At 38.4% G+C, this 14,846-nt stretch overlaps 1 protein-coding gene across 10 annotated transcripts in view; it reads right to left on the reverse strand.

Annotated features, from left to right (window-relative positions):
* Positions 1-311: 311 nt before the first annotated feature.
* CDC42 (cell division cycle 42) overlaps positions 312-14,846 on the reverse strand; it is a 40,542-nt gene continuing 26,007 nt past the window's right edge. For 8 of the 10 annotated variants that reach the window (XM_055260961.2, XM_063631674.1, XM_063631673.1 and 5 more), the window contains 5 exons: positions 14,640-14,794; positions 11,429-11,501; positions 6,674-6,783; positions 6,358-6,555; positions 312-1,811 (listed from right to left, as the gene is read on the reverse strand). In XM_055260961.2, the coding sequence (XP_055116936.1) occupies positions 1,722-1,811; positions 6,358-6,555; positions 6,674-6,783; positions 11,429-11,501; positions 14,640-14,744 (576 nt within the window). In that variant the 5' untranslated portion in view covers positions 14,745-14,794 and the 3' untranslated portion in view covers positions 312-1,721. Of the gene's footprint in view, positions 3,299-6,357; positions 6,556-6,673; positions 6,784-11,428; positions 11,502-14,639; positions 14,795-14,846 lie in introns of all 10 variants that reach the window. The other 2 variants (XM_055260960.2, XM_063631679.1) reach the window with 2 other exon arrangements.

The following is a 14,846-nucleotide window of genomic DNA, read 5'->3' on the forward strand; positions in this document are numbered from 1 at the left end:
TATGGATTAAAGGTACGCTGACATTTCCTTCCACCATGAGCAGTGAGCTTCCTGAACACTGCTTCACTAAGAATTATTATGGACCTACTTGGTATTTAAGAGAAGTGTCAAACTTAGAGGAGAAAGCACAAACCTGAACATACAGAGGGCTAAATATTATCTCAAACTAAAATGCCAGAAAATAAAAATAATAAAGCTTTAAATTTTTATCCCAAAGTTTGCTAGAAATTGATGTTATCAACAGTCAAATTCCCACTCCTCAATATCTGAAAAGTAAGAGACGGAGGGAAAATAACAACCCTCAGGCTGGCTTGTGAAGGGTTTTTGTTTGTTTAATACATCTGAAAAGAATGCATATACAAAGAATTGAGACATGAGAAAGCATTGGTTCAACACTAATGAATCTACAAGAATTAGGATTGGGAAGGTGGGAGAGATTACCTCAACATTTTTAAAAATTGGAAACTGCAACCAAAATAAGCTGATAAAATCCCTATTAACACTTAAGAAGAGTCTGCATAAGACTCTTTCCATGATTTTTATTAAACTAGAGAGCCTCACCTGGCTGCTCTAGGGTTCCTCATATGCAAAACAGAAATAAGGGGATTCCCCTGACTGGTCCCCATGTTGTTAAGTGTTCTCCCCACCCCCACCCTACCCCCAGCTTCTTAATGAAGCAGGCCTCCATCCTCCTAACTTGAGAGGATGTGAATCATCCCACAGATGTCTGTCTTCTAGCACCACCCCTCATATTTCCTCTACATACCAGGTCTTCAGCTGCATTCTAGGAACACCATATACTACTGAGCTGCAAATCTATGCTAAGCATATAAGACAATGACTGAGAAGGAAAAAAAATTTTTTAATTAAAAACTCAATTCATTTGGTGCATTTCAAAGGTGCAATACTTTTCTTCATTTATCAGTGAAAGAAGTTAGAAATTAACTTCCCAAAAAAATCAGCAAATGGCAAACAAATGTCCTTGAAAGTCAGTCACATATAGTGCGTCCTAGAAAAGAGGAGGGGCAAGACAGGCTCCACCCACTTTCATGAGTTTCATCAAATACTGGATCTACTCAAGGGTGGAGAGAAAAGGCAACTTTCAAAAAGGAGTATGTTATTAAATGAGGCATTTACTATACTCCTTCCTAAGAGCACCAGATGGGGAACATGTTTTCTAAACTAGATCTAGGAAGTGGAATGTGGAATCAATCCGTCCTCCTCCCCTTAAGGGCTATCCACTGGTTAATTAAAAAAACAAGACTAAAAAACAAACCCCACACACACTCCCCCCAAAAAAAGAGGAGGGAAAAAAAAAAAAAAACACTAAGATGTCCCAGATTACTCTCCAGAGTGGAACCAGGGAGCAGCTTCAACAATTCCAATTAGTCTGTTACAGAGTCATCCACAAGCATGCCTTGCTTTTAAACAACAAAAAACAAAAACAAAAATAACAAAAAAAAATTTTTTTTTTTTTTGAAACAACAAAAAAAACTAGTACTAATCACTTTTCTGACAATTACTCAAAATTAACTAGTACTGGGAGGGGGAAGGGGGGCCATACCTATGGGCCTTGTCTCACACGAGTGCATGTGGGTAGGTGCAGGGCATTTGTCATTATTGCAAAAACGAATTTTAATTTTTAATCTTTAGTTTGATTTAAACATTGCTTTTAGTATGATGCCGACACCAGCTGTGCAGAAAGGGCTCTGGAGAGATGTTCATAGCAGCACACACCTGCGGCTCTTCTTCGGTTCTGGAGGCTCCAGGGCAGCCAATATTGCTTCGTCAAATACATTCTTTAGGCCTTTCTGAAAAGGGGTAGAAAGAAAAAATGGGCGGTCTGATTTTCAGTATAATAAAGTTGGAGTTCAAGTTTAAAACATTCAAACCCCAAGAGTTGGCAAAGAAAGAAACATTAAAAACAACCCTGAATCTCAACACAATAATCTCACTTCACCAAGATTTGTCCAGGGCACTGGAAGGATTCAGCAATTCAGGAGCAGAGGAGCAGATATTCATGAGTGAGACAGTGGTCCTTTGAGAAAGCTTTGCGCAGACCAATGTATGTCACAAGAAACAAACAAGCACATGTGTCATTTGCTCATTCAATATGAGTTTTGTAATGTGCTGCTGAAACATTTTACATAAAAACAAGGGAAGCAGCTCTGCATTCCAATGAAACAGCTGGATATGAAACAGGACTGAGAGGACGGGCACGGGTCAGTGGCATCCTTATTCTATGGAAGGCACAGGCAAAGAGAGAGAGAGAGGGTGATTATGGTAGCTGCAAAGATAGTCACTTTGAACTCCCTTTATCCCACCAGTTAGACAGAGTCAAGGAGATTCAAGGGAGCAAAAATGTGGGTACCTGATACATATGTAAAATTAGAGCCAGTCAGTGCAACAGGAATAAAGCTTCATCAGGCATTTATACAAACAGTTGTATATTTTTAATTTCAAAATTTGAAGGTAACCACAATTGTATATTTCCCTCACAATAAAATCAGAAGCAGGAAAATATAAAGGTGGCAGCTTTACATCTCAACATTAACAAACTGTAAGTCAACTGTTTTATGGATGCTATTCTTAAAAGATAATGTAACAAATGAACTCATAAAGCAGTAGCAGATACATCAATATCTTCCCCACCCCAGACTGACAAATACTCCACTACAGCACAGACAGCCAAAGCAACAGCAACACAAAGTTTCACTGCACAAAGGAAAACCAGAAAAGAATCCTCCCTTCCCCATTACACTCTACTAGAAGGTCACCCCTTTTCCATAGGTTTGTCATGCAATTACAATTAACAATTGATCATAAGAGTAAAATGATGTTTGTGTTACTTTCTCCATCTAGAACTAAGACCTAGAAGTGTTAAAACTCTTGTTATTTTCTCCAAGAGGACATTCTTAATGCCAGACCAAGTTCCCTTTTGCAATAGTAATCCAAACCAAAAAGCTCTGAGCATCAGGCAACTCAAGCAGCAGAAAGTTAAAACAAGTCCAACTTGACTACTGATCACAAAAAATTTCTATAAGATATTGCATTCTTGATCAAAAACTAATACAGAGGTTGCTCTAAGGTGGTGAGTAAAAAGACGCAGAGGCTTTCAAACAGGATGGTTTTATTCCTTTGTTTTTAAACGATCTTTCTACAGTAGTGGGACAGGAAGCAGCAGCAAAGAAGGGAAGGAGAAAACAGTTTAGAATATACAGCACTTCCTTTTGGGTTGAGTTTCCGGAGGCTCGAGGGCAGCTAGGATAGCCTCATCAAACACATTCTTCAGACCTCTCTACAAGACAGAGGGGAGGAGAGAGAATAGCAGCCAGGTTAGAGGATTAGAAAGACTAGCAGGTACAACAGCAGTCCGGATTAAACGAGCTGAATTCACAGAAGCAATGTGCCTTAAGAAAAATGCTAGAATGCTAGATCTTAAGCCCATTATAACTGGGAGAGTAGATAACTGACCAAAAACTTCACCTCAAGCAAGGTTAACTGAGCAGGAAAGCAATTTTTATTAAAATGCAATATATTGACTTCGAACACATTTTGCAAATAAATCCATTACAATTTCAGGCTTATGTGAATTCAGTCCCTGAATAACTGAAGGACACAAATAGCAGACTAACAGGCATGCTATGTGTTTCTAGGTTCAATGACATATCTGAATGTGATTAATCAAGATTTCAGAGTAAACTGGTTTCCCAGAACAGAAAGGTTCAGACATTTAAAAAGTGTTACTTGTGCAACAGTACCAACTAGAAGGAGCTTAAAGAACAGACTCTAGAAACAGCATACACTTCAGTTATTCAGTAATGTTATCAGAGCAAGTAACCACCACCCAAGTCATAAGAAAACAAAGAATGGGGTCCTAGAATGAGTTTTAGCAAGCAGTCCAGTGCTTTAAGATGTCTGCATGGGTATCAGAGCATAAAGCATGGAGTGAAAACGAAGAATATTCTCAGATCTCATGGGGATTAAGATACAGAAATACACTTACACCTCAGCCAGAAACTCCAACATGATAGGGTGACTCAGCAGTGGTGGTACTTAGGACCCAGGTCTACAGACTCACCTAAACTCACCTAAATCTGAAGCCACAAGTTTACCACCCAAGGTTGTTTTACATGTTCTTTGGTTTGATCAGTTTGATCCCAAGTAAATATGTCCTAAAAGTCCCAGAACACAGCTCCAATTGTAAGTGCCAGCCCCAGACCACCCCAAGTGTTCCCACCTCCACCCTGCCCCCATCCATGACATCCCACAGGATTGGTACCCACACGTCACATTAGATACAAAATAAATCAGAAACAGCAGTAAATTCTTTAAAAGCAGCAAAAGTTAAAAAGCTTTCCTCTTTCTACATCACTTACAAAGTAGAAATGCCACATAAAAGTTAAAATTCCACTGCAATTCTCTCTACACATCTAGGAACCAACTCTGGCAGTAAAATATAAAAGGAAGGAAGGAGTACAGAAAGGGAAATATACTTTATAAGGAAAAAAAGAGGAGGAGGACTATTAGAAACTGGAGTGTATCCCCTGACAAGAAGGAATTCCTTTCTTGCTTACCGTGGATGAAGATCAACAAATGCTCTATGAAACAAAACTAATCTTTGCTTGACCACCATCTGTTTATAGTAAGACTTTAGTTTTAGAGGAATCAACAAACAGAATCTGTAAGCCTCAAAGTTCTAGCTCCCAAACACAACCACAGACCCCATTTTCTAACTTCCCCTCTTTTGACTTCTCCATACTTCAAACTCTGGTAAGAAAAATGTACCTGCTAAGACCTTTTAAACTTCATACTCTCTGCAAACGGACTTACTATATACACCTGTTGATACTGTAAAAATCTTACATTAAAAGCATCCAATTATCTAAAGCATCACTAGTAACCTAAAAGTGAATCCACAGGGCCTATGTGTCTTCCCTCAAAGCAACCCATATCTAGAGAACAGAGGTATGCATCAGAAGCACACAGAATTAGTATCTAATATGGACATGAGTGTTTCACGCATGACTTTCCCGTCTCCCCCAATATACACACACAGGCACTTTTCTGGGAATGTTACTAAAACACAGAGAGAAGCACCAGGCATTTTTTAAAACTCTCAAAACAGTGCTGTGCATGAGAAGATGTAAAATCTTCTAAACTTTTAAATAACTGCTTTTATAATAGCACTAAACTGCCCAAAAAAACTAGGATTAGAAGATTATGTTTAAATCATCTGATACTAGGCCTCAAAGTTATTCTGAGGGATATTCCAGTTAAGCATAAAAGTTTTATCTTTAAATATCCAAGTACTAAACTGATTATTAAATTATGCACTAGGCCCTATAAACTAAATACCTACTGCATATGTAATAAGTAATCATATATGCCATTTACCCTAGTATATGTGTAGTTAAGAATCCAGTAGCGTTTTTTAGAAATACAATAAAAATGAATTACCTGAAAACATAAGCATAAATATAATGAGTTTAATATAATTATTAGAAACCTCCACCCTTCAATCTTGCCCTATTAGGCATATCTGCTCACTGTTCAAACTTCAAAGCACCAGTACCAGTAGAACATAAGACTTTTGTGCTAATTATTTCCATAACTTTTTCCTTTGCCCCCAGAATAGTACTCAAAGGACGGAATCAGCGATACCATGAAGATGAAAAAGTTTAAACCATACACATCAGTTACAAGTCCCATTCCAAATACCCTAACATTGCTCCCTATCTTCAAAATCTGAGTTTCCCATCAAACTACAAAAGGAGTTCCAATTAAATCACTCAAAAACGGCCAGAATGCATGAGGAAGGAATACTTCCAGAAACACAGGAATAGAGACACTGTATAAAGCATGCTTGAGAACTGTGGCAGAAATAGCCATGGCTGCCTTCTTTGACATGAAAGTTTCAATTATTATGACTAATTCCCTATCCTGGTTGAATTGCCCAAGAAACGGTATAGTATCAATTGTCAGAATTGGCAAGAAAAGATCAGACGTATTTAGATGAAAATTTAAGTGTCTAGAAAAAAAAAATCATTCACATCCTCTCTTGCAAGTTTGTGCTTATCTGAACCTTTCCTGTAAGGTTTTTGTTTTAACACAACCCTGACCACTACGAATCATTCAGTACAGTACGACAGCTTACCAACACAAGGGGTTCAGGAACTAATAATATTCTCCAAAAAACAGAGGCCTCTAACAAAAGAACATACAATATGAAGCTGTTCATATTCTTGCTGGGCATCTTTGAGCACTGCTGATCACTGTTAGGAATAACTCCTGTATCCTAATGCTCTAATAAATGATTCGACCATAAATACACATGGGGTTTCATGCCATCCTTACCTGTGTAAGTGCAGAACACTCCACATACTTGACAGCCTTCAGGTCACGGGCCAGCTTTTCAGCAGTCTCTGGAGTGATAGGCTTCTGTTTGTTCTTGGCAAGTTTCTCAATAGTAGAGGGGTCATCTCTGAGATCAATTTGAGTCCCAACAAGCAAGAAAGGAGTCTTTGGACAGTGGTGAGTTATCTCAGGCACCCACTAAAAAAAGGTATTTTAAAATACCTTTGTTAATCAACAAGCCTCTAACGTTATTTATAATAGGTCAGTAGAAATTCTGAGATGACCTTCTTAGGGCAAGAGTATCTGATCAGCTTACCTTTTCTTTCACATTTTCAAATGAAGATGGAGAGACCACTGAAAAACAGACTAGAAATACATCTGTTTGTGGATAACTCAGCGGTCGTAATCTGTCATAATCCTCTTGCCCTAGAAAAAAGAAAAATATTGGAGAGAATTCAGCAACTGAATCTTGGTGTCCTCAAAGTGATAAAAGCATGCTGGTCATTACTCAAAAAGCAACTTACTTATCTAATAAAATGTATGGCTTTGTAATATAATATGTGGGCAATATTCTCAATCAGCTAATTCTACAAACTTCAAGCACTCAGAACAGCAATGAATTTACTATTATGTTATTTGCTTTTATTACTAGTTTGTGGTGTCCAATCTTTGTGTCCATTAGAAACCCAATAATAAATGTAATAATAAACTCTTGCTACAGAAATAGTTAAAAATCAATCCTTGTAATCCCAGCACTTTGGGAGGCCGAGACAGGTGGATCACCTGAGGTCAGGAGTTCGAGACCAGCCTGGCCAACATGATGAAGCCTCATCTCTACTAAAAATATAAAAATTAGCCGGGTGTGGTGGTGCACATCTGTAATCCCAGCTACTTGGGAGGCTGAGGCAGAAGAATCACGCAAACCCAGAAGGCGGAAGTTGCAGTGAGCCGAGATGGCATTACTGTACTCCAGTCTGGGCGACAGAGTGAGACTCCATCTCAGATATGGTAAAGAAACAATCACAGTGAAATCATCTAAGGAAAGAAAAACCTCACTGAAACCCAGATGACAAAATCCACTGCCCATCATGACTACAAACACAGGTTCACATATTTAGTTAATGTGTGTATGTAAGACCGGTATCTGAAACTGATAAAGCCTAGAAAACAAATTTAGCAAGAATTAATGGATACTCAAAATAATAAAAACACTTAGAATTAACTTAATCAGAGGCAAAAGACTTGGACAACAAAAATTTCAAAACTGCTGAAAGAAATTGAAGAAGACATAAATAAATGGAAACACATCCCACATTCATGAATTGGAAGACTTAATATTGTTGACATGTCAACATTATCCAAAGCAACCTACAGATTCAATGCAATCCCTATCAAAATCCCAACAACGGATAATAATCTTGAAACAAGGGACAGTAGCCAAAATAATCCTGAAAAAGAATAAAGCTGAAGGACTCCCACTTCCTGATTTCAAAACTTACTACAAGGCTACAATAATTAAAACAGTGTGGTGTTGGCATAGGGAGATATATAAGACAATGGAATAGACTAGAGAACCCAGAAATAAACCCTTACATACATGGGCAAATAATTTTTCTTTTCTTTTTTTTTTTTTTTTTTTTAGACAGAGTCTCACTCTATCACCCAGGCTGGAGTGCAGTGGCACAATCTCGGCTCACTGCAACCTCCACCTCCTCAGTTCAAGAGACTCTCCTGCCTCCACCTCCTGAGTAGCTGGGACTATAGGCACACACCACCACGCCAGGCTAATTTTTGTATTTTTAGTAGAGACAGGGTTTCACCATGTTGGCCAGGCTGGTCTTAAACTTCTGACCTCAGGTGATCTGCCCACCTCAGCCTCCCAAAGTGCTAGGATTACAGGTGTGAGCCATCGTGCCTAGCCTAGGTCAAATAATTTTTGATAAGGGTGCCAAGACCATTCAGTGGTAAAAGGACTCTTCAATAAATGGTGCTGAGAAAATGACATATTCACATGCAAAAGACAAAGATGAAACCTTACCTAATACTATATACTAAAATTAACTCAAAATGGATAAAAGGTTTAAATGTTAGACCTAAAACTTTAAAACTCCCAGAAAACATAAGGCAAAAGATTCAGGTGGACTTGGCAATAATTTGTTTGGCTATCACACCAAACCAACCAAAAAATAGACAAACTTCATGAAATTGTGAAAATTTTATACATCAGAAGATAGTATCAACAGAATAAAAACGCAACCCACAAAACAGGAAAAAATATATGCAAATGGTGTATGTGATAAGAGATTAATACCTAGAATCTACAAAGAACTCCTAAAACTTACCCCCCCCCCAAAAAAATCCCAATTCAAAAATGGGCAAAGAACTTGATTAAATAGACCTTTCTCCAAAGATATATAAATGGCCATAAGATGCTCAACATCACTAATCATTAAGGAAACGCAAATCAAAACCACAATTAGATACCACCTCACACTAATTAGGATAGCTACAATAAAAAAAAAAAAAAAAAAGTAAGTGTCGAACAGAAGAATGTGACTTTATCAAGCCCCCGTGTACTGTTGGTAGGAATATAAAATGGGACAGCCACTGTGGAAAACAATATGGAGGTTCCTCAAAAAAATTAAAAACATGATCCAACAATTCCACTTCTGGGTATATACCCCAAAAGAACTGAAAGCAGGGTCTCAACAAGGTATTTGTATACCCATGTTGATAGCAACGTTATTCAAAATAGCTAAAACGTGGAAGCAATTCATAGCACCATTATTAAAACTGGAACCCAAACATCCATCAACTTGTTAATGGATAAACAAAACTGTGACATATTCATAGAACAGAATACCACTCGGCAATCAAAAGAAACAACTACCAATACACACAACATGGACAACTCTCACAAACATTAAGCTATGTAAAAACAGTCACACACACAAAAGACTACATATTGTATGGTTCCATTTATATGAAACCCTAGAAAAGCAAAACAGTAGAAACAAAGAAAGCAGATCAGTGGTTGCCTGGAACCAGGTCAAGGGACAGGGCTGACTGCATAAGGGAACCCAGAAATAAACACTCACATATATGGTCAAATAATTTTTGATAAGGGTGCCAACACCATTCAGTGGTAAAGGGACTCACCACAGAAAATTTGAGGGGTGATAAAAATGTTACACATTTTATTATGGTGGAGGGTCAGCAAAATGCATCACACTGAACACTTAAAATGATTTTTTTTTTTTTTTTTTTAAAGACGGAGTCTCACTCTGTCACCCAGGCTGGAGGGCAGTGGCGGAATCTCGGCTCACTGCAACCTCCGCCCCAGTGGGTTCAAGCAATTCTCCTGTCTCAGCCTCCCGAGTAGCTGGGTCTTACAGGCATACACCACTACACTCGGCTAATTTTTGTATTTTTAGTAGAGATGGGGTTTCACCATACTGGCCAGGCTGGTCTCAAACTCCTGACCTCAGGTGAATTGCCTGTCTCAGCCTCCCAAAGTGCTGCGATTACAGGTGTGAGCCACCGCGCCTGGCCTTAAAATGATTTTTATTGCACTACGCATCAATAAAGCTTTAAAAAGTACTCACCAGAAAATGTAAAGGCTTATAAAAAATAAACTTTGAAATCTGAAAATACTAATTTTCAACCACAAGTAGCCATAAATTATCTTTTCTCGCCAGGCGCGGTGGTTCACGCCTGTAATCCCAGCACTTTGGGAGGCCGAGGCGGGCAGATCACCTGAGGTCAGAAGTTCGAGACCAGCCTGACCAACATGGAGAAACCCTATCTCTACTAAAATACAAAAAAATTAGCCGGGTATGGTGGCACATGCCTGTAATCCCAGCTACTCGGGAGGCTGAGGCAGAAGAATCACTTGAACCTGGGAGGTGGAGGTTGCGGTGAGCCAAGATTGCACCATTGCACTCCAGCCTGGGCAACAACAGCAAAACTCCATCTCAACAACAAAAAAAAATTTTCTCTGTGCCTTTGGACACAAATGAACACAGAAGAAAACTCCTCATTTATCATGAGATTATGGGTCATTGTTTTCTCTATATTCCAAATTTAATATACCATTACTTTTATTAATTTTAATGTATTAAAAATTTCTCTAATCTTTATTTGTCTCTCCATTTCATGTTCTCAATTAAATCTAAACAGTTCCTCATGGTACACAGTATAACACCACAATCCATGCAAGCAACATGTTAACTTGCAAACAGTAACAGTAACAGTAACTCAAAGCAGAAAATTTAGAATTCCTACATTCTAAAGATACTCTAAAGGATATCTTTCTGAGATTTTCCTCTGGCTAACAGAGCTGATAATAAGACAGCACACAGAAAAGTCAGAAATTAAGATGTGCAGCCACTCTTGAAAACAAGAAATAGTACTGAGGAATTAGGTACATTTAAGGAAGAAAGTAATTTGTTCTTACAATTTGGATAGCTGACAAATGTCAATACTGTGAGCAGATAATAGTTCACTCTCAAAATATTTTCAGATAGTTTAAAATAAGCTATCGTAAGAAACTAAACATGTTATTAGACACATAAATTGAATACGCCTTCAAATATCAGAAAGTAATAATAATAAATACTGTAAATGGCTTACGACCTTACAACCTTAGGCATATTTAGGAAACTCTAGGCTTTAAAAAGGAGCAGGTAGGGGTGAAGGGAGAGAATCAGTGGGCGTGATTCCTATGAATTCATTCCCTTGGTCCCTCCCCAACCACTAATGCAGTCCCCAATTCTCTGCAAGGTGCACACATCAGGACTTTAGTTCAATTTGGAGCTTGTATAATGCACTCTAGTCTCACTCTACTTCATCTACTACACTGTTCACCCAGGGTACTCTAAACTCCTATTTGCCAACCCAGGTCTGGGACTGCTCCTTGGTCAAGCATTGACGATCATTATATTGAATCCTGCTAACTAATAACAAAAGGCAAGTACTTTGCTCATGTGCTAGTTTCTCAAAATGTCCACAAGAGACAGACAATTAGCAACTGTTAAAGATCAAAACAGTATAAAAGACATTAAGTTTTCACCTGCAGTATCAAAAAGTCCAAGAGTATATGGTTCTCCACCAATCATAACTGTGACTGCATAGTTGTCAAAAACCTAAAAACAAAAAAATACAACACTGTTAGTGTGCAAGGAGAGAGTTAAAATGGGACAGGACAACTCTTAAGTTAAGGCAGTGTTTCCTTGCTAAGACTTAATCATCCCTTATTCCATCCATCTCCTTATATAACCAATCTTGCCAACCAAGTCCTTGCGTGAGCTAAATGATCCCTGGAAAAAGACAAAGGATGTTTTCTGAGACTTCTGCTCCACCCCAGCAGCCTGGATAAAGAGCCAGAGAAGGTTTAGAGGTGTCACAGGAGCAGAGTCCTCTAGCTACACAAAATTAACCTGTTCAAGTTTGAAACTTTTGAGACTGTGGTCTACCTCAACATTCAATCTGATTCCCAAGAAATTATTTCTTCATAGACCACTTCCTTTTCATCTAGAAATAAAATCTCCTAGATCCATGACCTTTCTTCCTTTCAGAGTCCTAGAAAAGATGAGCCTTGTTACAAACAAGCCCATTTGAGAGAAATAATGGTTCCCTCAAAGTACTCAAGGTGTCCAAGAAAAAGCTGGCAGATTATTTGCTGGGAATTTTTTTTTTTTTTTTTTTTTTTTGAGACTGAGTCTCACTGCGTCACACCAGGCTGGAGTGCAATGGCATGGTCTCGGCTCACTGCAAACTCTGCCTCCTGGGATCAAGCGATTCTCCCACCTCAGCCTCCTGAGTAGCTGGGACTACAGGTGCATGCCACCACACCCAGCTAATTTTTGTATTTTTAGTAGAGACAGATTTTCACTATGTTGGCCAGGCTGGTCTCAAACTCCTGACCTCATGATCCACCTGCCTCGGCCTCCCAAAGTCCTGCAATTACAGGTGTGAGCCACTGCGCCCAGCCAGCTGGGAATTTTATGAGTAAAATTCATGTTATTGGGCACAAACTGCATGACCTAAGACACCTTCTTTAACAAGATGCTTAATATGTAAATAGACCATAAAACCCTTATCAAATTCAGTACAGCATATGCTAATACTGGTTGTACTAAGTTATTTGTGAAAATGGGAGGTTTAACAATGCTAAATGGGAAAAGACCCAACACAAATTCTGGAGTCTTTGGAATTAATTTACAATTGAAAAGCAATGCTTTCATATACAACTATAATCTGTCAATTTACAATAAAAATTTAAAAATTAAATGATATCTATAAAAAGAAAAGAAAAGCTTTCCAACTAGGAGAAGAATGCTACATTTTAAGACCAGCCCTACTTAACTTTTAGGTACCTACTCTGATTTTCTGACTTATGTTTTAACAGATTGTTCAAGAGCTTATTTAAATGTAAAGAAGAGAAGCAAGGGCATGAGGGAGATGACAGTTAAAGGAAAGTCGGTTCTTAAAAACAGGAACAAAGAAATTGAATGAATGTGGTTAAGCTCTCAAACCAAACAGATTATTTTCTTAAATCACACTTAAGAGACTCAAAAACAACCCTCCTTTACTAGATTGTTCATATCCAAAACTAGTCTAAGAATCAGAAAAGCTGGCTTCCATTCCAAAGTCTACTTATGCTAGTATAATTACGCTAAGTAATTAAAACTTAGACTTCTAAGTCTCATCCCTAAATTGGGCCTGAGTACCCTCATCCATTAAGAGAGGGGTAAGACAATATACATTGTCCTATCCAGCTCTGAATTTCTATTACTCTAGAAATGGCAAGCCCCAATTTATAGATGGGAACTTAAATGCATTTTACACCAAATCCATTTCCATATTAACTTCAACAGGTACCATGAGAACACTATTTGTGCCTCATGGTCCATTCATTTACCTAAATCGGCTCATTTAAAATCTTATTCTACTACTACTCTTCCTTCCACCCTATCACTTTTCCAGAGATGTACATACAAACATACATATAAAACACCCACAAGCCCACTTAAAATATAACACCAAAAGATCAAAGTCATAAAAGACGCAGAAATTACGTTTACAAATAAATAACTTCAATGGAGACTGAAACAGAAAAATTCTGATAGCTGTCCTCACTCCGAAACAAGATTCATGTACCTCTAAACGTCCCCGTAAGTCCACTGAACCTCAAAACGTCTTCCATTTATCTTGTCTCCAAATGGACCAATTCAAAATATCAAAGAGATTTTAGTGTTTAATAATACCTTCAAATTCTCTCCCCTTCAAAAAAAAAAACTTATTTTTGAGACAGGGTCTCACTACCTTTCACACATGAGTGTTACTCTAACTCTTGTCTCTCTCTCACTTCAATATTTTTGTTATTCCCATCTTCCTTCTACCATTCCAAAGAGTTGATTTAAAAAACAGTTGTGGGGCCAGGCATGGTGGCTCATGCCTGTAATCCCAGCACTTTGGGAGGCCGAGGCGGGTGGATCATTTGAGGTCAGGAGTTCAAGACCAGCCTGGCCAACATGGTGAAACCCCGTTTCTACTAAAAATACAAAAATTAGAAAGGCGTGGTGGTGGGCGCCTGTAATCCCAGCTACTCAGGAGGCTGAGGCAGGAGAAACTGCTTGAACCCAGGAGGCGGAGGGTGCAGCAAGCCGAGATCGCACTATTGCACTCCAGATAGAACGAGCGATAGAGACTCCATCTCAAAAAAAAAAAAAAGAAAAGAACAGTTGTGGGGGTGACCCCCAAAGGTTTCTGTTGGTGTTCTCATAACATAACAGGTCTCTTCTCTGCCCCTAAGAACCAGTTTGGAGCTCCATTACTGCTAAGAGAACAGCTCCACAAGAAAAGTGGAGACACATACTACTTGTCTCTCAAGTTACAGGACCCCAAATGGTATCCCAGGAGACCTCCAAGTACTGATCAATAATTGGCCGAAACATCCAAAAAAAAAAAAAAGTCACCTCATTCCAAGATGTAGGGCATACTTCACCAAATTGAGACCACCACTCGTTAGAATCTTGTGTACTGGAGTTTTGCCTCCCAGCTCTTCTTGCAAACCCTTGTGTCACCCCTTCTGACTTTCCACTGATTTTTCAGCTGTTTAATTTTAAAGTGTATATAATTTACCCATGAGAAGTCAACATCTTTAAAAACAGGAAACAAAGGCAGACAACAGAAAAAAAATTCAGTACACATAGAGAAAGCGTTTTCAAAAGGATATCAAATTTTACATTTTACTAACAGAAGGAGGCCTTTATACTTACAGTCGGTACATATTCCGATGGAAATTTGTTCGTTGTGTAGGATATCAGGAGACATGTTTTACCAACGGCACCATCGCCCACAACAACACACTTAATTGTCTGCATTGCTGAAATAGTTTTGTATCCACTTTAAATATTTCAAATCTGATGTTGACCTGCAAAAAGATTAAAGATATTTGTTTATTTATACTTACATATGGATTTTTT

Source organism: Symphalangus syndactylus, chromosome 22 (genome assembly GCF_028878055.3).
Source record: "Symphalangus syndactylus isolate Jambi chromosome 22, NHGRI_mSymSyn1-v2.1_pri, whole genome shotgun sequence".
Lineage (NCBI taxonomy): Eukaryota > Metazoa > Chordata > Mammalia > Primates > Hylobatidae > Symphalangus > Symphalangus syndactylus.